The 21,449-nt window shown below is 62.9% G+C and overlaps 6 protein-coding genes across 6 annotated transcripts; 3 read left to right on the top strand and 3 right to left on the bottom strand.

Moving 5' to 3' along the window:
* Window positions 1-127: 127 nt before the first annotated feature.
* CHLRE_02g081050v5 (uncharacterized protein) lies at window positions 128-5,264 on the bottom strand. The gene is made up of 11 exons (XM_043059236.1): window positions 4,973-5,264; window positions 4,812-4,859; window positions 3,893-4,057; window positions 3,620-3,701; window positions 3,213-3,312; window positions 2,812-2,972; window positions 2,504-2,619; window positions 2,173-2,344; window positions 1,761-1,942; window positions 1,391-1,584; window positions 128-1,222 (listed from the first exon to the last, which is right to left on the bottom strand). The coding sequence occupies exons 1-11, from the start codon at window positions 5,156-5,158 to the stop codon at window positions 1,039-1,041; spliced, it is 1,590 nt and encodes a 529-aa protein (XP_042926870.1). The 5' UTR covers window positions 5,159-5,264; the 3' UTR covers window positions 128-1,038.
* Window positions 5,265-5,364: 100 nt separating this feature from the next.
* Window positions 5,365-6,738, top strand: CHLRE_02g081000v5 (uncharacterized protein). Its single transcript, XM_043059235.1, has one exon. The coding sequence runs from the start codon at window positions 5,596-5,598 to the stop codon at window positions 6,367-6,369; it is 774 nt and encodes a 257-aa protein (XP_042926869.1). The 5' UTR covers window positions 5,365-5,595; the 3' UTR covers window positions 6,370-6,738.
* Window positions 6,739-6,752: 14 nt separating this feature from the next.
* Window positions 6,753-10,021, bottom strand: CHLRE_02g080950v5 (uncharacterized protein). Its single transcript, XM_001701636.2, has 2 exons — window positions 8,618-10,021; window positions 6,753-8,313 (listed from the first exon to the last, which is right to left on the bottom strand). The coding sequence occupies exons 1-2, from the start codon at window positions 9,607-9,609 to the stop codon at window positions 8,199-8,201; spliced, it is 1,107 nt and encodes a 368-aa protein (XP_001701688.1). The 5' UTR covers window positions 9,610-10,021; the 3' UTR covers window positions 6,753-8,198.
* Window positions 10,022-10,124: 103 nt separating this feature from the next.
* Window positions 10,125-12,870, top strand: CHLRE_02g080900v5 (uncharacterized protein). Its single transcript, XM_001701835.2, has 5 exons — window positions 10,125-10,476; window positions 10,602-10,679; window positions 11,152-11,259; window positions 11,593-11,727; window positions 12,153-12,870. Exons 1-5 carry the CDS (start codon window positions 10,210-10,212, stop codon window positions 12,243-12,245), a joined length of 681 nt encoding a protein of 226 aa, XP_001701887.1. The 5' UTR covers window positions 10,125-10,209; the 3' UTR covers window positions 12,246-12,870.
* A 54-nt stretch (window positions 12,871-12,924) lies between these two features.
* On the top strand, window positions 12,925-15,660 carry CHLRE_02g080850v5 (uncharacterized protein). Its single transcript, XM_043059234.1, has 8 exons — window positions 12,925-12,984; window positions 13,140-13,334; window positions 13,592-13,747; window positions 14,092-14,150; window positions 14,423-14,458; window positions 14,633-14,681; window positions 14,832-14,951; window positions 15,241-15,660. Exons 1-8 carry the CDS (start codon window positions 12,964-12,966, stop codon window positions 15,415-15,417), a joined length of 813 nt encoding a protein of 270 aa, XP_042926868.1. The 5' UTR covers window positions 12,925-12,963; the 3' UTR covers window positions 15,418-15,660.
* An 18-nt stretch (window positions 15,661-15,678) lies between these two features.
* CHLRE_02g080800v5 (uncharacterized protein) lies at window positions 15,679-21,154 on the bottom strand. The gene is made up of 10 exons (XM_043059233.1): window positions 20,353-21,154; window positions 19,959-20,088; window positions 19,727-19,794; window positions 19,196-19,416; window positions 18,490-19,052; window positions 17,676-18,254; window positions 17,379-17,424; window positions 16,868-16,978; window positions 16,391-16,534; window positions 15,679-16,162 (listed from the first exon to the last, which is right to left on the bottom strand). Exons 1-10 carry the CDS (start codon window positions 20,908-20,910, stop codon window positions 15,781-15,783), a joined length of 2,802 nt encoding a protein of 933 aa, XP_042926867.1. The 5' UTR covers window positions 20,911-21,154; the 3' UTR covers window positions 15,679-15,780.
* Window positions 21,155-21,449: the final 295 nt, after the last annotated feature.

Genomic DNA, 21,449 nt, shown 5'->3' with positions numbered 1-21,449 from the left:
AAGCTGGCGTGGCTCCTTGCCGCTCGCTGCCGGCACGCATGTTGGGCCCACAGCCGTTGACATACTGCGTTCCGTTTCATGACTAGCACACCACCAACATGGTCCACTTTGACAATACGAGGATACTTGAGGTCTGGTCTTACAGCCCACCCTCGCCGGGGCCCTGTCACTGTCCAGCCAACCCGGGAGAAGGGCCCGCCCGACTTTAATTGTTGGATTATGTTGTCGTCGACAACATAAGGCCTGGTATTACAAAAGACAGTGTGAACGCGCACCACAGGTGCGTGACCTCCCCCCTCGCGGCGTGTTGTTGTTGTTACAGGCCCTCCACACGGCCACCCGCCACGCCGCACCTTTCAGTTAGTCATGAGACCGCGGGACCACCGTCTACCTACAGGAGGCACAAGGCACTTCTGCCCGCGTGAGCTCGCTGCGCAAATACCCACAGTGACACTACCTGACTCCAAGCAGCTCTCGCCATCTGGGCGGGCTGCTCACAGGCACTTCACAAATCAAGTAGCTGCAGCTAGCACTGAAATGGCGTTTCACGATACCCCACGCAAACACACGAAAGCAAAAACGACAACACCTCCGGGCAAAAGCCGGGTGGTTCATGAATAACTACGGCATATGCATTGTCACATACATCCACCGTGCGCGCATGTGGCCCTGTCCACACGCTGAGGATCACATGACACTGTGAGGCGAGTGGGGTTGCACTCCCCGGCGGCTCACAGGCTGACACAAACATCCGCTATGCCGCACGCCTCCCAAGCAACGCCAGTGCACCCAGCCACGTCGCACGCCAGAGGCGTACCCCGAGCTGTGACGCTACAAGAACCCCCCTTGACCAAACACACGAGTGAGTCCGTAGTATACTGTATAATCACCGCACACACATCCTCAACATACAACTTTGTAGACACGCATACCCGGCCATGCGTGCTACGCAACAAGCAAGCCAGTCCGTTGTTGAAGGGATCTCGCAACCGCGAGACGCGGCTGCCATCCGCCCTCACCGCCTGGGAGGCGGGGCGCTTACAGGCCCCAGCCCAGCACGGCCAGGGCCGCGACCAGGAGGGCGACCAGCAGAAGGGGCTGGGCGGCGGCGCGGGACGCGGCGCCGCCCGCCCCGTTTGGGGCGTTGTTGCTGGGGCTGGCGGAGCAGCTCGGGGCGCACGGCTGGCTGTCAGTGGCGGCAGTCAGGCGGCCCTGGCAGTCCCTGTGAACAGGAATCAGGGATGGATCGACGGCAGAGGAGTTGTTAAGGGCGGCTATGCAGTGGAGCACAAGAGGCCAGGGATACATCACAGCACCTGCTTTAGTTTGCCCGCTAAAGAAGAGCCCACAACAGCAGCGCGCACACACAGCGCCTATCTCGCCAACTTACAGGTAGACGGCGGGGCAGACGGGCGAGGCGGGTGCGCCGCAGGTGGCCTGCGCGGCCGGGCACTGCGCGGCGGACGACAGCACCACGCGGCCGGGGTTGGAGGCGAACATGTTGCGGACCAGCTTGGCGGGCACGGTGTCGCCAATGGACAGCAGGGCGTTGGGCAGGAAGGCCGACACCAGGTCGTGCAGGACCTGTGGGCGTGTGTGCGATTGGGGTGGGGTAGGGTGAGGGGGCGGGAGGGGAGCAGGCGGGCGGCAGGCAGCATGTGGGGGCGAGACAAGGGTTGCCGGTGCCGGTTGCAACCTAGCCTCACAGCACAATCTAACAGCCGCAATCTGCCCACGTCGTCGACGCGCGTGGGACCCACAATGTCGGGGCGCGCGACGGCCTCCTCAAACCAGGCGGTGGTGCCGCCGGGGTTGGCGCTGCCGTCCAGGCGCAGCAGGCGCTGGTTGGCCAGGAACTTGAGATCGGTCAGGGCGGCGGCGTCGGTCAGGCCGTACAGGGCGCGGAAGTCGTCCAGCGTGATCTGCGTGGGGTTCTTGCCGTCTGCGAGGACACGGCGCAAGCACGGAAAAAGTAGTAAGGCAAGGCTGCGCAGAAACTGTAAGCATTGGGCGAGGAGGCACCCATGGCTATGCCTATGGCAACGGCCCGTGTGTCATACCCTGGACGCATCGACACCCAAAAACGCCCCGTGCCTAGCCGCGTGTACCAGCATGTCACCCTCTCAAACACGCGCTGCACGCCACACGCACCACACGCCCGCGCCCACGCACCGTAGAAGGACTCGTCAATGACCACATCCACGCTGGCCAGGATGGTGCGCAGCACCGGCAGCGTGTTGGGCAGGTCGGTGAACACCAGCTGGCTGCCCGACACGGTGATGGTGTTGTTGTTGCCGTACTGCGCGTTCAGCGCGGCCAGGTCGTGCAGGCGGCCGCCGGCGTCCTGCGGGGGCAACAGCCGTCAAGAGGGATTTTGCGTAGTTTGGGATGTCCCGTCGCCGACAAAATCATCAAAATCGAGAGACAGGGGACAATGAGTGGGAAGCACTCGCGCGACAGTTATGATTCGAATATCGCTCAGGGATGTCGCACGTTTGCGTACCTGCACGTACTGCCGGCGGTAGGCGTTGAAGTACAGCACCACCTGCTCGGGCGCCTTGTAGGTGGCGCTGTCGTACTTGGGCTGGTAGTAGATCCAAGCAACCAGCGGGCTGACGGCTGCGGGATTTATTAGGAAGTGGCGCACAGCACGCAGAGATCGTGAAGCGAATGCGGGTGTCGACAGCATCGGCAACCATCGCGCACCCCAGGCACGTGACCTAGCAACCTAATGCCGGTCGTACCTGCTTTGACTTCACGCCGCACCGGCTCTGCCCCGTCCTGCTTCCCTTTCCCACGCCCTCGGCTCACCAGAGTTCTTGGACAGGTAGGTGGCAGCCAGCTGCTTGTTGGCGTTGTAGGCCGACACGATAGCGTTGAAGGCGGTGTTGGCGGCGGCCTCGCGGTTGAAGAAGGTGGCCACGTACTTGATGTACTCGGCGCGGTTTAGCGGGCCCGGGTCAGCGGTGGCGCTGCAGGCGGAGGAGATTGTTGGAAGGAGCGGTGGCGGTTGGGTTAGGCCAGCGCATGAGCGGCGTGTTCAGGAGCGGCGTGTTCAGGAACAGAAGCAGCGGGAGGTGAGCGAGGTGTGCGGGTGTACGCAGCTTGCAATTTGTACGCGGGCGGGTTCAATGCGGATGCAACTCCACATGCAAGCAAGTTGCTAAGCAGTAGAAACGGCGTCAGCACAGGCATCGGGAGGTGGAGCTTACGTGAAGGTGATCGCCTGGGGATCGCTGGGCTTGACGCTGAAGCCCACGAACTTGCCGTCAATCTTGTCGGCAACCGCGTTGTCAGAGGTGCGGTTGCAGCCTGAGATGACGAAACGGCAACAACACGGCATTGCATTAATGCCCCGGGTGAGTCTAAGCAAAGCATAAGGTTTAGCTTTGCGGGTGTGCCTGCAACGCCTGTCGGTTTGCAACGCCTGAATTGTGCAAGGCACGCACATCTTCCACCCACATGCCCGCCTTCCAACCTCGTCTTTGCGCCCCTACCCTGAGTCTATGTATGACTAACTATCGCCAACCCCTCTCTCAGGCGCCCCGCAACGCCCTGGCAGCGACACGCTATCCCCCACTATCCCCCGCCCCCGCGGCCCCCCGCGCCCGCCACTCACTGCCGCCCGCCAGCGCCTGCATGCAAGGCTCCACGGCGTAAGGGGTGACGTACGCCACGCGGTCCAGCACGTTGAGGATTTTCTGCAGGTGGCACAAACACAAAGAAAGAACCCATCGGGCGAAGTGTGGCGGCGAGCCGGCTTACAGTAACAGTTACCGGCATGGCAGTGCTGTGCTGTGAGGTGGGACCCACAACGCATGTGCACCGCACAGGCACGATGGACCGTGTTCCCAAGCAAGCAGACGGAGGACAACGCTGCACCCCTGCGCACCATGAAGTTGAGCACGGTGGTGTCCTGCACGGACACGGCCGTCAGCGGCACCGCCAGCACCTTGGTGGCGGCAGGCAGGCCGTAGTCAGCGGGGTTGGGGGCGGCCGTGCCGCACTGGTACAGCACGTACGTCTCCTTGGCGAAGGTGTACAGGTTGGTCACCACCTGTGAGTGATGGGGCGCGTGATGGGGGTTGGATGTGGGTCGGGTCTTGGACGAGTCAAGCAAGGAGGCAAGGAGACTGCGCATGGTGGATATGCAAAGCAGCAACGAGCAGTGCAGGATGCCCGGGGGCAAAGCGGGTTGGGCAGGGCTTCCAGCGTCACGAGCTGGCACTGCATGAGGCGGTACGCCTGGCTCCGCCGTGTTCGCGGCTACCATGTCAGCCGGATTTGTGAATGGTAGCCGGCCACATCGCTCGTAAGCTCCAAAACCCAGTCTGAATACGCGCACGCAGACGCACGTTCCCCGTACAAACCCCATATGTCGGACATGTATCGAGCCTTTTTGCTGTCGAAGCAAACACCGAATCGCGCCAGAAGCGCGCATGCTGTGACAGCGCCCAACTAAAACCCAAACCAGGTCGCGCCGCCCCCGGTCCGCACCGCATCGTCGATAGTGCGATAGCGCCCGAGATGCACACATCCATCAACGGTGCCCACCTAAAAATCAGCGGTGCCCCTAGGATTCGTGCGGCCGGCTCCTTTTGTCGTACCATGCAGTGCGCCCTCCCCCTCCCTGTGGCCATCTTACAGCTACCCTCCTTGCGGTGAAGCTTGTGACAGCGCAGCTTCACTGCAGGTATGAACAGTCCTTACGCTCACACCCTTCCCAGTACCGAAACCCCCCGGCCTTGTCCATGTTCGAATAGCCCCTTTTCAATTGACGCATGACGCCTTCGGCATTCTGAAATTTTCACCTTGAAGGTGCTGTAGTAGGAGACCTCGAAGTTCTGAGCCACCGAAACCTGCATAACCATTTCGGCGGCGGTCAATACGCGATGATGGTGCCGTGGGCTTCATGACACTTCCATTTTGTGGGCATGCATTGTTTGGCTTAAGCTGCTCGCGAAGGGCTCACCGTGGTGCGGTCCTGGAGGAACTGCACGGAGCTCGACGAAATTTGGCGCGTCGTGGGGAAGACATTCACGCCGGTGACCTTCAGAAGATCAACGTTCACGCAGTCCGCAGAGTTGCGGAGGGGCGCCGCGCTTGCGACCGCGAGGCACGCAGCGCACAAGGCGGCAAAGAGGCCGCGAGACGCCATCACAATGTATGTGTAGCGCAACCTTGCTAAAATGTAAAATATAAGCTTTCTGACCTCGCAGAGGAGGGAAAACTAGCAGGGCACCGCGCTGCCGTCCGGCAATGGGACACGAAAATTACGCTTAATGATTCCGATATTGCAACGCACGTGAAGCGCCCGCCCAATGATTACTAGGTTTGTATATCCATAACCCATATAAGGCAACCAGCATGCGCGCGATTGGACGGCAGAAGGGTGCGGGCGTTTTCACATGCCACAGGCAAGTCCGTGCGCAGGCCCCCCCTCGCCCCGGTCACCCATTTAATGGCCGCTACAAATACGTTGAAGAGCCTGCCTCGTGGTGGCGAGCGCCCCGAGCGCCCCGAGCGCACGCAGGCGGTGGCCGCTGCGAGGAGCACGGGGTCTCGCCACTACCGCAACCCAGTCCGCCCGAACCTATGGCGGTCCTGGCGCTAGATGTGGAGTTCACGCACCTGGAGCCTGTGGGCAACACCTCAGGCGAGGGGCAGCAGAGGTCCGACAAAAGGCGGCAGGCTCCAAGCATCAGCGTTGCGACCTGGGTTGCGGTCGTGGGCCGGTTCGGCACCGCGCCGCCGGCTCTCAAGTCGTACATCAGCCTGCCGCCGGAGCTGAAGACCCAACCTTGCGATTGCGTGGCTGACAAGGAGAACGAGGTCTCGGGGGAGGCCTTGGGGAAAAAATGGTACAGGGTTGTAGGGGGTGTGAGAGAAGCCGCTCTGTGCAACGCTCCCTGCCTTGCAGAGGTACAGCAGCAGCTGCTGGCGCTGTTGCGGGAGGGCCGCTGCAAGGTGCTGGTGGGTCACGGCATCAGTAAAGACCTTCAGTCGCTCGGCATTGATGAGGAAGCCGACCTGCGGGCGCATGGCGTGAAGACATTTGACACAATGTCGTTTCCCAAGTTTCAGGGCCGCGGCGGGATGTCCAAGGCGTTGGCGGTGTTGGCAAGGGAGTTTCTGGGCGGGCGGCAGATTCAGACGCGTCGGGGCGCACATGACCCTGAGGAGGATGCACGTGCTGCCATGGACTTGTACGTCAGGCACGTGGACTATGACTGCATGGTGGAGTACGAGACACAGCGACTGCTGAGTCAAGCTGCGGCTGCAGCGGGAGCACGGCACGCAGTCGTGGCGAATGGCTGTGATGGTGGCAATGACGGTGGTGCGGAGGTGGAGGAGGGTATTGAGAGATAGAGAAACATGAGTAGGAGGCGTCTTTGTTTCGATAATGTCTGAGGCTTTGGTGGGGAATCAGCGCTTAGCACATTCTATGCGGGATTGGTGGGGAAAGGCGTCGCGCGCTGTGCGAGATTGTTGGCGTCGCCACGAGTCAGGGATTGTGTTGAGTGCCAGTCCTTGTTCAGGTCGGCCTTCTTGGAGGGGATGTAGGTGATGGGCTGGGTGCCGGCTGGCGCTGGGGCGTCTGCCGCACCCGCATGCTGGAGGTCAGGGGTGGCCAGCACGCTCGACTTGGCCGCGTGCGTGGCGCAGCCACACACCGGAGTGACCGGACATGTACCAGCACTCGCTCATGCGTGCTCTCCTCTGTAAAGGGGTACCCTGTGTTCAACCCGTACAACGTTGGGCACATTGGCGCAAGCCAAGCAGGGCTTGCATCTTCCGGGGTTAGGCCGCCGCCGCTGGCACGAGAAGGGCCCTAACCACGTTCTCGCCCACGGCATCCAGGCGTCGCATTGAGTCTGTGTGGTGCTATCGCCTTGGCCGGGCGCCCGGAGCGTGAGGAATGCGCGTCAGCAAAACATCGCCACAACCTGCCAGCTACCGTCGGTACAGTAACAGCGCGCGAACGACGCACCAATGCCTTGTCCCTTCTTGCTACGCATTTATGTGGGCACGGGTGGGAGCCACACACATCGGGACTACGCTTTCCTGCCCCTTGCCATGTTCCATCACGAGCCCACGGCATCCAGGGCCACACAATGCTCACTTTTAGCGTTTGGGGGGCCTCCGCCCCGCCCCCCCCCGGGAAGGGGTAGTTTGCGAGATTCGGGGACCGTATGCAACCCCACGCGGCGAGAATGTGACACTGTGACCCTGGAAATGCCCAATCTCGCCCGAGGACCTGCATTGGGGCCCGTTTCTTGCCGCTCCGCCCTGGGGTTTGTCACCACCAGAGTGTCTAAGTCACTGGAGCGCAGGCAACGAGGCGACACACAGCGCTGGATGCCCTGCTTTCCTGTGCCTTCCATGCCCCAATTCGCGGCCATGCCACCTGCGCGCCTTGCTGCTCCCAGGCTCCCTATGCAAGTTCCTATGTGCACTGCAGTAAACCAGATGCAAACATATAAGAGCTGCACAAATGCAAGCCTGTGCGGGTCTCACTCAACCCTTACACTTGTAGCCGACATTGCCACTGGCCCTACTCTCCACATTCGCTAAGTAAGGGACCGCCGCGCAGCTAACGCGCCTCCGGATTGCCTTCTGTGCATACTGGGTTCCCGAACCTTGCGAATGCATGTCACCCGCTAGCCAGTAGGGCTATGACCGCCGATCAAACACAGTTACCAATGTCATGGATGCGCCCGATGGCCAGCTGCTGGCAGCGCTTGTTTCAGATTCCGCATGCAGCCATCTTGTACGCAGTGGCGCATACGCATGCCGGATTGCCATATCGCATACTACGCAGGTACCTCAAATAGCGATGCTCCGGGCTGTCAATGATTCCGGCACCCATCCACACTATCTCCCGCCACCTGCTCACCTCGTACCACTGCTTTCACGGTTGCTGCCGACAGCGGCCCCGCTCTCATACACCGGAATCACAGGCAGTGCCGATGGTTGCGTGCCGATGTCACTATGTGCGTGATCCAGGATCACTGTGATCAAACAAAAGGAATACCATGAAATATCCCATGCATTTCACGTCTTGCTAGTTTACACCTCATTCGTTTGGGAAACCGGTACTGCAAGGTCCCAGTCACCACACCATACTACCGTTCTAAACCCATGTTTGCTGCGATTTGTGCCGTCGGAGGGCGCACATAATCGGGGCGCACATCTGGCTATGCACACTCCGCATCTGGGGCTGACTTCCGCGCCGCCGATTCCGTGGACTCCACTTGTAGGGAGTGCATCTCCGTCGGGGGATACAAGGGGTTGGGCAGTCCAAGCAGCGGCCTGTGCGGGGCAAATGCAAATACACCAAGCACTGGTCAGCAACCCATTATCAACACACTGATATGAAGGTTCGCTCATGAGTGGCTACGGTGCCTGCCTTCTGCTTCTGCTCCTTGACCCGCACCCACTCCAGCGTCCAGCCCCAGCCACCCGGGAGCCTCACCCGGACCCCCGGCGGCTCGCCCACTCCCTTCCTGTTCCCGTCCACAGCCCCCTACTTAGTCATCCCCAGACATCGTCTTCCTCGCCCCCAGCCTCGACGCCCCCGTCGCCACCCAGCGACCCCGCGCCCACCCCAGCTCACATGGGCAGGCCGGTGCCGTTCTTCTCCAGCCGCTTGAGCGTGCGCTCCGCCTCGTGCGTGTCCCACACTGGTTTCAGCACCAGGAACCACTCCAGCGTCACCACCAGCGCCACCACCGCCAGCATGTGCGCCACCCGCAGGATCTCGAACCCCAGCCCGAAGGGCTCAAACAGCACCGTGCAGCCGCGGCACGCCAGGCTGACCACGATCCAGCTGACCGTGAGCGCCTGCAGCACGCGCACGCGCCGCGCCAGCGCCTTGTTGATGACGGACCCGATGATGCGCTGCGTCACCGCCAGGAAGCCCAGCAGGTAGACGCCGCAGAAGGCGGCGGAGATGAATGTGGACAGCAGTGGGAAGACGCAGAACGCGCAGTCCGACGGCGCCGCGACGGGGCTGTCCGGCAGCGGCGGCGCGCCGCCCGGCCCCGTCAGGCCGCAGTGTTGTGGCAGTTGGTCGTTGTAGGCGGAGAACAGGATGCCGAGCATGTGGTTGCCGTCGTAATCCAGCTCAAAGATGCGCGTGAAGAGCGCGGCCACCAGCTGCGCCGCCAGGCTGGGCAGCGAGAAGCCGGCGGCGAAGAGCACGATGTTGAAGTTGGGGTTCTTAGCCGAGTCGCGGCCCTGCACAGAGTAGAGGCAGGCGAAGAGCGCCAGCAGCAGGAACCCGGGCTCGAAGATGCCGTAGGTGGCGGCTATGTAGACGCGACACAGCGTGGTGGGGTGCAGCCCGCCATCCACGATTATGGAGGCTGGTCCCCACAGCAGCTGGAGGCGCAGGAGGTGTGAGGCAGCGTAGCCGACCGCCAGCACCTCTGTGAAGGCGCGCGCGCGCCAGAGGTAGTTGAACTCGCGCGCGACGGGCCGGCGCTTGGAGGAGGAGTAGCGGAAGGACAGGAACGCGCCCACGGTACTCACGAGCACCAGCACGCCCGCCACGCCAATGATCCCCCAGTCTATCCCATTCACAATGACTTGGTCTAGCTGCACCATGGCAGCTCCCGCGGTGAGCCGCGAGACGCCCCTTCCTGGGGGAGAGCGCAGCGCGTAAGGGTCTTCGCCAACACGACCGTGTTGCGCACCAGCACAGCTCACGCCGAGAAACCGAAGCGCGTCCTTTTTAACGTCATGGGGCGCCTCTCCAACGGCGCCCCTAGCTCGCCGCGACCGCTAGCTTGCGCTTGGCCGCTGCGAATAGAGCTGTCAAACGGGGCTGTCGCCAGTCGCCAGGAAGCTGCCCCAGACACGATTAGGTTTGTGTCCCAGGCGACGATACTGTTGAACTTAAAAGGGTTGCGAGGCAGTCCTGCTCTCCAGGGCCAGGGGGACAAGACTTTTGCCTTTGCTTCGCTTATCTGCGTGTTTCACAATGTGCTTAGAAATCGAGTATTAAACGCAGAGAAACACAGTAATCAGTATCTGGTATGCATGGCTTGGTAAATGAAGGGGAAGCAGTTGCATGGGCGCAGTTCCGGTTTCTCTTCCAGTTATCTTGCCTGCTCGCCAGTCCTATACGTCATTTGTTTGACATTCTATCAGGTGACACACGCACCGGGCCCAGCGCTTGTGAGTCGCGAACCTCCAATACCAAAAATGCAGCAGTCTGCGTCGTCGGTGTTTCGATTGGCCTTCGGGGCGTTGGCTCAGCGTCAACAGATGAGCCAGCAAGCCATTCGCCTTTTTGGAGCGGCGGCAGAGCCGCTGCGCAAGGCGGGGCCAGTCCCCGACGGGCACCTGAACTCGGACCTCTCCCCAACGGTGTGCCACATTGGCCTGGGCCGTCGCCGCGATCTGACCCTGCGTCAAGACCTGTGCCTCTGGCAGAACGACAAGAAGCTGTCGCTCACGGACGTCTTCAAGGTAGGTCGTCGACCTGCATGCGTGGCATGCGCACACGCACCGAACCCGCAGCACCAGTTCTTCGCGAGCGGAGCAGTGCTCATGTGCAAGAGCCGTTGTCTGCATCGCTACTGACTGGCATGCAGGGCAAGAAGGTGATCCTGGTGGGCTTCCCTGGCGGGCCGGTGTGCGTGGAGAAACACATCCCCGGCTACATCGCCCAGGTGCGTTGTGAAGGTCGGAGCAATCCGCTGACAATACGAGCCTTCTTCAGGTGCTATTTAGTGGTACCCTTAGACGGAGCCGCCTGGTGTCGTGCGGGGATGACGCCATGGGTGCTGTTAGCTGAGCGGCATGCACGCACGGAATGGTAGCATGTCCAGTCCCCGCAAGTGTGGGATAGTACGGTACCTGGCGCAGACACTCTTTTACGTGGATTAGCTATCCCGCTCACTTCCACCTTGGCGCCCGCGATCGCTGGCTGGCGGAGACCGCGGCCTGAGGGAGTGCGGCTGCGCCGGGGGCCGCGGGGGGGGGGGAGGCCGGCGCCCGCCAAGCTGTATACAGGCACACGCACGCAGCCCTCCTTGGTTAGCGCAAGACACCCCCGGACCCACTTTTGCCCCTGGCGCAAACCCTGGATGCCATGCTGAAACGCCACACACACCACGCACGCCACGCCCTACACCCCTGCAGGCTGACAAGCTGGCGACCATGGGTGTTGACAAGGTATTGTGCGTGACTGTGGATGCGCCGGCGGCGGTAGCTGAGCTGGCGGCCCGCCCCACGCTGCAGCACAAGCGGGTGGGCAGGGCTTGGTTGGGTGGGTGGGTGGATGCCGGCGGCGGTGGCAGATGTTCTTTTGGGAGGGGCAGAGGCGGGAGCTTGCGCGGGCAGACGCTGTGGTGTGGAGCCCTGGGTGTAGCGTGTGCAGTGAAGGGGCGCGGCATTGCAGAAGCCAGAACGGCGTTGACGTGCAGGCGTAGGCGGGACGGGCCAACCAGGAGCGGCAGGAACGCCGTGTGGATGACTCGAATAGCGCTCACTGGGCACCAAGGAGCCGCGCCTACACGCTGCAGCACTTTCCGTGCCAATCGCTTCGCCACGTCTGACAACCCCATGCAATGTGTGCACCAGGTTGAGCTGCTCGCCGACAAGAACGGGGGGCTGGTGCGGCTGCTGGGTCTGGAGATCGGCGCGCCCGAGGCCGGGCAGGGGCCCAAGTGCCAGCGCTACGCGGCGGTGGTGGAGGACGGTGTGCTGCTCAAGCTGGTGGGTGGAGCACTGAGGCGGAGTGGGGCGGGGCGGGGTGGGGCGGGGTGGGGCGGGGTAGGGCGGGGCGGGGCGGGGCAGGACCAAGGGGTGGTTGTGGGGCGGTGGCTGTGAGTTGCGGGTGAGCTCGGGCACGGGTGCAGGGAGGAGCAGGAAGGCTGGGCTGGGCACGACAGAATTCGCAATGGCGTCGGATATGGGTAGAGCTGTGCTGCGGGTTCGGGCCTTGTGAATTGTGGCTTGTGGCCTTTTGGTCAATCAGGCACCACGTGGTTTCACTGGCAGCTCTGCGGCGCGCCATGTGCTACCCCCCCGCCCCCGGGTCTACCGTCTACCACTTCCTTAACTAGTTATGAATGTAGCCCCCCCCCTTTGCTAAGCTTTACAGCAACTAGTGTGGCCTGTGTTTCCCTGGCCCCCCGCAGCGCGTGGAGTCGGCGCCGGCTGACCTCAAGGTGACGGACTGCAAGAGCATGATCGATCTGTGGAAGTGCATCTACCCGCACTCCTGCAACTAAAGGAGTCAGGACTTGCGGGGACTGTTGATGTCAGCTGGGCGTTGACGCGGCGGCGGCCTCACGCGGCGGAGGCATGCCATGGCTGATACGCCAGTTGTATTGCGTGAGTGGAACAGCTTACACGGTATGTGTTGTTGTGGCTCGGCTTTTGTCTCGTTCAATCACATTGTTGTGTGTCTCGGGAAGCATAGGGGAGCAGAGAATGCAGGGTCGGAGGCAGGACTGCGTCGTGTGACGCGCGGTGGAAATGAGGAAGGACTGCTAGTGACACGACCCGACGTAGATGTGGGGCCAGTGCGTGTTTCGATACCGATTTTGCACGGGCTTCATCATCGCTGGCTACAGTTTTGACAATCAGTGTGATTGCAGGTATTTATAGATAGGGAGTTTGTAGGAGACGATTGAACTCAGTCCTTCTTCGCGAACCGGCTAACACGCTGCTGACTATCATGATAATGATGTAACCACATCTGTGATAAGGATTGCTTTGGGGAACAGAATGGCCCGTGGGCAAACTGTGCTACTGCTGTTCGGATTGCTTCTTTCAGTCGCCCGCTGGCCTCGAGGTTTGCTAGCAGCTACGGACAGGGACACAGCGTTTGAGACGGTAAGCGTACGAGCTCAAGGGAGCGTGGTTGCGCTCGACAAGTCACATTCGGTCGTGTCCACCAACGGGCTTGCAGTGGACGCCCCGCGCCCGGGTACTTAGCAGCATCATATGCCAGTATTTTTGTCGTCAGTACATAAGCGTGGTACTACTGGCTGTTCTTAAAGCGGGGCAGCTCACACCCCAACGTGCACGCGTGCCTCGTTCACACCCAGCATCCCTCTCGCGCTTGCCTGCACACCGCCCAATACCGCACGCCGCCTATGACACCCCGCTTAACAACACAGTGGACGGAGAATCCCAAGGCCTGCCGCGATGCGGAGTCGGCCTGCAGCGACTGGGCTGAGAAGGGCGAGTGCAATAAGAACCCTGGCTTCATGGCAAAGAGCTGCCGGCTGTCGTGCAGGCTGTGCACGGCGCCGGAGGTAAAGGCGTCCGATTATGCCGCCATGCAGCTGGTGCTGAACACCTCGCTGGGGCAGGTGCGCGGTGGCCGGCGACGGGGTGGCTGCGGGCGCCAAGGAGGCGCAATGGGCGGCGGCGATGGCGTGGGACGCCGGGGATAAGTCTGCGGGCCTGAGTCGAGGTACCGTACTGTGACAGCGGACCCCTTCAGAACCCGCCCTCACAACATACCCAAGCGCGCCAACCTGCCTCTCCTTCTCCCCCACCTCCCCCCTCTCTCATCTCTCCCCTCTCCGCCTCCCTCCCGCCTCCCTCTTTCCCCCGACCTCGTCAGATCCGCATCAAGCCGCTGTTCGAGCGGGCGCCCGCCACCGCGGCCCTGGTGCTGGAGGCGGCGGTCAACGGGCCCGCCTGCCGCGGCTGTGTGTTCTATCGCAATGAGGCGGTGCCGCCGGAGGGCTCCTCGGGACCGCCGTACGGGCTGCTGCAGGTGTGTGTGTGTGGTGGGGTGGGGGGGTATGTGGGGTGGGGCGTGGGTGTGTGGGCGGGTGAGTGGGTGTGGGTGTGTTGGAGAGCACAAGGGGCGCCGCGGGATGCGTGCACGCGTGTGGGTGTGGGTGTTGAGGGGGCCAGGCAAGGGCTGGTGCAGAGGCGCTGGTGCTGGTGCAGCTGGAGGAGGAGGAGGAGGAGGAGGAGGAGGAGGAGGAGGAGGAGGAGGAGGAGGAGGACGAGGAGGCGGAGGTGTTGGGAGGAGGAGGAGGAGGATGGGACGTCTACATGCAGCTCCTGCAAAGAGACACTCACATTGGTGTGGTCGCCTGTATTTTGGCGCAGGGCAGCCTGGCGGGTTTGCTCAAGGTGCCGGAGCACGAGGGCGGGCCAGTGTTCATGAGGTGGGTGGGCACGGGGGTGGGTGGGTGGGTCGCTGCCGTGTGCATGCTGGGTGATGCCAGGTGGGTGCGCGGGTGCGCAACTGCCGGCGATGGGGTAGGGTTGGGGCACTTGTGCAGCAGCCATGGGCACATGGGCAGCTCAGTCCAGCCAGGAAACGTGCGTGTTGCTTCTAGTGTGTGGGGCGCCTGCATCCCGCCTCGTCATAGTCGTGTGAATAAGCACAGCGCCTGCCCACACACCTTACGACACGTGTGTCGCCCTCCCGCTGCAGGCGCGGACACGTTGCCATGATCCCATCCACACGAGAGTGAGTGGCTGACTCCCTCAGTGCCTGAGGCCTTGCGAAGCTGTTCGCGGCGCCCCACAGACCCTATGTATGTGTGCAAGCGGTGTACCAGATCACATGGCCGCATGATTTTCCGGCATAGTAAGTCCTAGCCATGACCGCTGCTGCATGTGCTCGTTATGCTGCCCTCATCAGGTTCTTCATCAACGTGATGGATCATGAAAGCTGGGGCGGGTCAATGACGGTGGGTGGACTCCTGGAAATCAGCCGCGGCAGGTGTTCGCCGTTCACCCCGCCTCACACGCGCACGCAAACGTGCTGCCCTCCGTCTATCCGTCCCTTGCGCTCTTAGACACACACGCCCCCGCTGCCCCCGCTGCCATGTCGCGCGCAGGTGTGGGGCGATGTGGCGGACGCGGCGTCCATGGCGGTGGTGGAGGCTGCGCTGCTGCTGCCGTACCACGATGTGAAGCACCCCACCTTCGGCACAGTCATGCGCATGCTAGACAAGCAGGTGCGCGGGAGGGGGGAGCGGCCAGGGGCGGACAAGCGGGTTAGTGTTTCTCCAGAGTGTTTCCAATGTTGGCGTGGGAGGGGCCGAGGGGGGAGTCCTTTGTTTCAGGTACCGGGGGGTAGCCGCGAGTAGACTCCAGTGCCACGCGGCAGGAGGCGGGGCAGGCGTGTTGGGGTGGGGTTTACTTGGGGATAATGAGGAGGGGGAAAGTCCAAAATCGACCAGCACGTACCGACATTGGAGCAGTGACGTATGCGTGGTGGCTCGCCCGGTTGCCCCCACCCTGCAGGTGCCGTTTTCGCCGATAGCGGTGCCAGCCGACGGCGGCAGTAGCAGTAGTAGCACCGGCAGTAGCAGTAACATTAGTAGCGGCGAGGAGGAGGAGGAAGGCAATGCGACTTGGACGTCCCTAGATGCGGCCTCGCAGAAGCGGAGATCTAGGCGGGCGTTGGACTTGAGCGAATGAGGCGCAGGGGGCACGAGATGTTTCATGGGATTGGTTGCTTACAAGAGGCATCCAGCCGGATGATAGACAGACAGCCGAGACTTATTCGATTTGCGGTTCCTGTGCGGCTGTGCTTGCGAATGACAGTCTCGTGCCAATACGCACACCTGCTCTCCGGGTTTAACGGTAATGCATAATGCAGCCGTCCACAGTTTACGACATGTCTACCGAGTCGCTAGTCTTGGCCTTCATAGCAACGTTGCAAGCTGTTGCAAGCATAGCCGCATAGCCATATTACAGGGGCGGGTCACTGCCGTGTCCTCGGGATACGCGAATGGCCCCGGCAGTGCTTTGGTTGTCACTAAGCCGTGCGCGCTGATAGCTCTACCGCCCCGTGCCGTTGCCACCACTGTTTCCATTGCTGGCGCCGCCCGCACTCCCCGGCGCCACCACCACCACCGTAGCTTGCTGCTGCTGCTGTCCCGCCGCCACCGCGCCGTCTCCGTTCCCCGCCGCGCCCAGCGCCGCAGCCGCCGCTGTCGTGGACACCAGGTCAGGCGTGTAGATGCCTCCTGTCGCCGCCCCCGACGACGACGAAGTCGAGGCTGCAGGGGCGGCTCCTGCCTCCCCAGCCCCCACCTGCTGCGCCGACAGGCCCTGCACCCAGGCGCGGAGCCGGCCCAAGGGACTGGCGGCGGCGGCGGCGTCCGCGCTTTGTTGCATCTGCAGCGGCGACTCCACCTGACTCATCTCGCGCATGCGCGCCCTGTGTGCGTGCATGTGTGGCGGTGGGGGCGAATGTGATGTGACTGGAATGGAATGTGGTAAATACGTAGGCGCACAAACCAAGCCGCAGCCACAAGCGCTCTCCCGCCATGCTTTCCAACATACCGTACCCATCCAAACACATGCGCACACATGCAAGCACATATACACACAAACAAACAACCACACACACACACACACACACACACACACACACACACACACACACCTGTACGCCTCCAGCTCGGGCGCCTCGCGGAAGCTGATGGGTGCCAGCACCACGCGGCGGTTGGCGGGCACGCGCACGTGCGCCGGGTCCAGCAGGTCGATGGCCTCAACCAGCAGCTGCTGCAGCAGGAGCAGCCGAGTCCACCTGCGGGTGGGTTGGTGGGGGTGGGTGAGGTGGGGTTGAGGAGGCAGGGTGGAGGTGGCGGATAGAGTGTGGCAGGCACGGAGGCAGATGCATGCAGGGTGGCTGACACTAGCTATGTGACCTCCATCAGCATTGCTGACGGCGGACACTTGAGTTGAGGCGGGACGCCGTCCCAGCCACCGCAAAGTGACTTTGGATGCCCATTCGGCCTCATAAACACACAAGCGCGCAAACGTCCGCCCCCCTCCTGTCCTTACGCACTCTCAGCTACCTCCCAGCTCCCACCTCTCCACCGCCCGCCCTCTCCCCCCACCGCCCGCCCGCTCCTCCCACCTGTTGAGCGGGAAGGGCCCCTGCCCCGTCCACCTCCTGCCGCCCACCAGCGCCAGGATGTCAGTGTGCACCGGCCGCAGCCAGCTGGCGAACACAGGGTCCAGGTAGTAGCTGCACGTGTGTGTGGCGGGGGGGGGGAGGGAGAGGAGGGGGTTGCTTTCATAATTTATGACAGGGGGCTAGTCCACTCCAATCCAAAATTAAAGGGGGGAGAGGGGGATTTTATGTGCCAGCCCAATCTAAACCAAACCAAGCCCAAACTAGTGGAGGGAGGGGGCATTGCGAGGTTAAGGCAATGGGAACAGGGTGAGAGCATTGGAGGGAGGAAGGAGGAAGGAAGGAGGGAGGAGAGGGTGGATGGGGGCAGTGCCAAGGTGAGGACACAAGGCACGTGAATGCAGTTGTTGGAGTTGGGGTTGGGCGGGTGGGGTTGCGGTGGGGGCACAGGAGAGGGTTAGGTGCCCGAGCCGAGCGACTTGCAGTCCGTGATCCCGCACCGAGGCCGCCTCACCGGTTGTAGAAGTCGCCGTAGCTGGTGGTGTAGTGGCGCTTGGCGCCTGGGGGGCAGCCGTTCATGTGGAGAAGGGATGGATTAAATTACAACGAAGGGGGGCGGCGAGCGAGCGAGCGAAGGAAGGGACGTCAGAACAGATTGTATTGAGGTGGGCAGTCATTCCACGTCATTCCTCTTGCGCTATGCTACACTCGCACGCGCTCACACAAACGGCCCGGGAGCCGATCCCCTATCCTCGCGCTTCCCCACTGCGTAACACACACATACGCGAACACACATGCGGTCCGGACTGACCCATGGGCGTGACCACCATCATGGACCCAATGGAGCGCTGCGTGCCACGCGACATGTGAAACACATCACGTGGCGCCGACAGCCGCCCGCCCGCCGCCTCGTAGCCCCCCTCCCGCCCGGCTGCAGCTGCTGCAGCTGCCGCAGCTGCACCACCGCCAGCTCCGAGCCCCTCCAGTCCTCCACCAAAAGCCGCGGCGCCGCCAAAGCCCGAGAAGGAGCCTTCGTCGATGCTGCTGAGGCTGCTGAGACTCGCGAGTGAAGGACCGAAGTCAGCAAACATCATCGCGGCAGCGACGGCGTTGCCGCCAGCCGATGGCGGCGCGCCGGCGGCGGACGGCGGCGGCGGCACGGTCAGTGTCGTGGGCTCGGGCGGGGGGTAACGCGGCGCCGCGCCGGGCATGGGGCTCTGCGGCGGCGGCGGCAGTGGCTGTAGCTGTAGCTGCTGCTGCTGCTGCTGCTGCTGCTGCTGCTGTGGCTGCGGCGGTGGCGACGTGGAGAAAGAGGAGGAGTTGCCGTCGCCGTCGCCGTTGGCGTCGGCATTGAAACCGGCCTCCTGCAGGCTCAACTCGTCCAGGCTCCCTGTTGGGTTGCGAGGGAGGCGTCAAGCGGCAGGCATCCGCGGGCCGTTACAGCGCACGGCTGCACAACACACGGATGGATGCACAGCGCTGGGTGCGCTTATGGGGCTACTAATCAAGTCACGGTTTGCTCACAAAGAAATAAGCCCACCCAACACAGATATGCTAAACCCCCGAACTCCGTCTCGCGCATGGACGGCTACCCGGCCAGCCCCGCCCAGCTCTCGCCTACGCACCAATGACGAGCTCGGACCCCGCGCCGGGGCCGTACGCCGGCGGCCGCCCAACCGACCCCGGTGAGTTGAACCCCGCCGGCAGCAGCATCACTGGCTGTGTGGGCGGCGGCGGCAGCGCTGGCCCGCCGCCCGCACCCACGCCGCCGTTGGCCATGCCCACCCACGCCCCGCGCCACGTGGGCTGCTGCTGCTGCTGCTGCTGCTGCTGCTGCTGCTGCTGCTGCTGCTGCGACGGGCCCGCCGGCTCTGCCCCTCCGCTGCTGCTGGTGCTGGTGCTGCTAATGCCATACGCGCTGCCACCGCTGCTAGGGATGGGGCTACTACTGGAGGCGGCCGCGGCCGCGGCCGCTGCAGACACCGCCGCCCAGTCCGTCTCAGGCGCTGGCGGCAAGTGCGGAGGCGCGCCGCCGACCTTTGCCACCGCCACACCTGCCCCCGCTGCCGCAGCAGCGGCCGCAGCGGCTGCCCGCATGGCGTGTGGCGGCGGCAGCGCGGGTGTTCCCCGCAGCATCAGCAGCCGCGAGCGCAGTCCGGGATGATCGCGGTCGTCGCCCTGCTCGTACCTGCGCGTGGGTAGCAGAATTTAATGTGGCGGGTATTACTCTGTGTGTACAGAAGCCGTTGCGGTGCAGCAGCCTTAAAGCAGCACAGCGAATATCATGTCAGCAATGCGGAAGTTCGCAAAACGCCGCAACCGACAACGCACCATCTGCGAAGCGTGGTGGGGTGCGCGGACAGCACGAACCGGAACCCCTCCACGAGTGTGGTGAGCGTGTCGGTGCCTCCCTGCAGACCCGGGCCGCCGGCGCCATCGGCACCGCCGCCGCCAGCCGCACCGCCGCTTGTGTTGCCGGTGCCGCCGCTGCGCTGCAGGAAGGAGCGCTCACGCGGCCCCTCGCGTCGGATGACTTCCAGAAACCCCAGCCACTGGAGAGGAGAGGCACAGGGAGCGGGTTATCCTATGCACACACAACGTGCCTCCATGAGCAATGAGGAATCGGCAGTAGCAAGGGGACCTAAATCTGGAGGCTGGAGGGCTGGTGGTCGTGTGCGTGTTTGTGGTATTCAAACCGGCGGCTTCCAGCCGTGACTAAGCCAGTGCAACAGCCCTCTCCCCGCCCATGAGTCACAAACACGCATGTCACCGTTTCGCCCCACGCCCCTGGACCGGGCCCCGCTCCTTGCATCCCGCCCGGCTTTCATGTGAGCGTGTGCTCCACCCGTTCCAGCCCCTCACCTGTGCCAGGCAGAAGAGCGTGTACACAACCTCCTCCTCGCACACCACCTCGCCGCTTCGCCACTCGCCTGTGCAAAACACACATGCGACCCGTGCCAGTGACCGATGCCGATGGGTCAGGACTGCCTACAGCCGTTAATGTCTGCAGCGGAACGCAATGTCCCACGGCACACAGCACACTTTACACGACACAAACACACACGCGCGCTCTTCCTCCCAGGCCCCCACGCACCCGACAACGTGGCTATGTGGTAGATGCGCGCCTCCAAGTCGGCAGTGGCCTCCAGCAGCGGCCCCCGGTAGCGCGCCACCACCGAGCGCTCCTCCTCAGCAGCCGCCAAGGTCTGCCGCTCCCTCTCCACCTGTGCGAACGCGTGTGTGTGTGTGTGGGGGGGGGGTGTTGCGGTAACTGCCTTGTGCCGCATGTGCCGCATACGTCGCTTGTCACCAGCACCAGCACCGACTGCATCGCCTTACACACGGGTGTCGGGCTGTAGCAGCCAGCGCCTGCCCACGCACTGCGCCGCCCCTGGCAGAAGCTACAGCACATCAAGCCGAGAACTGGCCAAGCCTGCTCTCTCGCACACGCTCTTTCTCTCTCTCTCTGTCTCGCACCACTCGCTCACCTCTCTGGCAAGCTCTGCCCGGCGCTTCTCCGTGATGAGTCCGCCGTACAGATTGATCGAGACCGAAGTGATGGCGATGATGGCTGAGAACACGGTGGCGAACTCCGGGGCCATGAGGTTTGACACGCCGGAAAACCCCTCAAGCACCCCCGCCCGGCACGGCCCCGGGCCCCGCCGGCGGCCGGGGAGGCGGGGCGGGTGCTGCGGGTGCTGCGGGTGCTGCGGCCGCTGTGGGTGAGCTGGGTGTCGTGGGAGGTGTTCGCGTTGTGGAACGTGGCGTTGATGGTGAGCGTGTAGCTGCGCCGACTTTGAGCCCGTGGTGGCAGCACTGGCGCTGGCGCAGGCGCTGGCGCTAGCGCGTGCGCCTGGCAGTTTCATAGACAGACCGCAAGCAGTGGGTCGCTGGGGTGTAGAAACTGGCCACGCGCCACTGGAGGCGGATGAAGAGCCCGGAGGCGAGGGCACCAGTGCGCTCGCTGACAGCCGGCCCACACCCAGCCCGGCCTGGCAGCGCTGTGGAGCGGCGAACACCGAGGAATGCGTCATCATTGATGCCATCGCTGACGACACCGCAGCGCCGGCAGGAGGTCTGCGATAAGTTGTTGCGATTTGGCTAGCCGAATGGTCTTCAGCACGCGCTGTTGCTGTTACACTTCATATGAGCGCATCATATGCACATTTTAACTAGTTATAAGGGGTTGTTCTTGCGCTGGTGACCGCACCCATAAAACGCCTGTTGCCTGTTGGAGTAAAAGACGGACGGGTTTCTCGGTTGCGGAGTTGTGCGACAATTGCCTGTAATAGGACAGAAACGTTGCTAGAGAAAGAATGCGATGTCTTCTGAAGACGACCCTCCGATCGACCAACATATCGATCCAACCCCGCCACGTTGCGTAGACCGCGTTGCCTGTTCCTCTCCCCATTCTCGCGTCCTGGCACGTCCTGAACCGCCATCCTCCCGAACCTGGTGCCTGGTGGCGATGGGTTCGTGCCAGGTTACGCGTGCGGCTCGGTCACGGGGACGGGATGAAGGAACGTGAAGGAATGTGCTGCCTTCAGAGCACCTGTCCCTGCCCTCCCCAACACCTCTCAACGCA

Source organism: Chlamydomonas reinhardtii, chromosome 2 (genome assembly GCF_000002595.2).
Source record: "Chlamydomonas reinhardtii strain CC-503 cw92 mt+ chromosome 2, whole genome shotgun sequence".
Taxonomy (NCBI): domain Eukaryota; kingdom Viridiplantae; phylum Chlorophyta; class Chlorophyceae; order Chlamydomonadales; family Chlamydomonadaceae; genus Chlamydomonas; species Chlamydomonas reinhardtii.
This window is presented reverse-complemented; position numbering and strand designations above follow the sequence as displayed.

Coding starts and splice junctions, on each gene's coding strand:
- CHLRE_02g080900v5 (XM_001701835.2), top strand. CDS start 10,210: ATGCAGCAGTCTGCGTCGTCGGTGTTTCGATTGGCCTTCGGGGCGTTG. Junction 10,477..10,601: donor CGCTCACGGACGTCTTCAAG/GTAGGTCGTCGA, acceptor ACTGGCATGCAG/GGCAAGAAGGTGATCCTGGT. Junction 11,260..11,592: donor CCACGCTGCAGCACAAGCGG/GTGGGCAGGGCT, acceptor TGTGTGCACCAG/GTTGAGCTGCTCGCCGACAA.
- CHLRE_02g081000v5 (XM_043059235.1), top strand. CDS start 5,596: ATGGCGGTCCTGGCGCTAGATGTGGAGTTCACGCACCTGGAGCCTGTG.
- CHLRE_02g080950v5 (XM_001701636.2), bottom strand. CDS start 9,609: ATGGTGCAGCTAGACCAAGTCATTGTGAATGGGATAGACTGGGGGATC. Junction 8,314..8,617: donor AACGGCACCGGCCTGCCCAT/GTGAGCTGGGGT, acceptor TGCCCCGCACAG/GCCGCTGCTTGGACTGCCCA.
- CHLRE_02g080800v5 (XM_043059233.1), bottom strand. CDS start 20,910: ATGGCATCAATGATGACGCATTCCTCGGTGTTCGCCGCTCCACAGCGC. Junction 18,255..18,489: donor GGGGTCCGAGCTCGTCATTG/GTGCGTAGGCGA, acceptor GCAACCCAACAG/GGAGCCTGGACGAGTTGAGC. Junction 16,163..16,390: donor CCCGAGCTGGAGGCGTACAG/GTGTGTGTGTGT, acceptor GCACGCACACAG/GGCGCGCATGCGCGAGATGA.
- CHLRE_02g081050v5 (XM_043059236.1), bottom strand. CDS start 5,158: ATGGCGTCTCGCGGCCTCTTTGCCGCCTTGTGCGCTGCGTGCCTCGCG. Junction 2,973..3,212: donor CCCCAGGCGATCACCTTCAC/GTAAGCTCCACC, acceptor CTCCGCCTGCAG/CGCCACCGCTGACCCGGGCC. Junction 2,345..2,503: donor ACCGCCGGCAGTACGTGCAG/GTACGCAAACGT, acceptor TTGCCCCCGCAG/GACGCCGGCGGCCGCCTGCA.
- CHLRE_02g080850v5 (XM_043059234.1), top strand. CDS start 12,964: ATGCCAGTATTTTTGTCGTCA. Junction 13,335..13,591: donor TGAACACCTCGCTGGGGCAG/GTGCGCGGTGGC, acceptor CGACCTCGTCAG/ATCCGCATCAAGCCGCTGTT. Junction 14,952..15,240: donor TGCGCATGCTAGACAAGCAG/GTGCGCGGGAGG, acceptor CCCACCCTGCAG/GTGCCGTTTTCGCCGATAGC.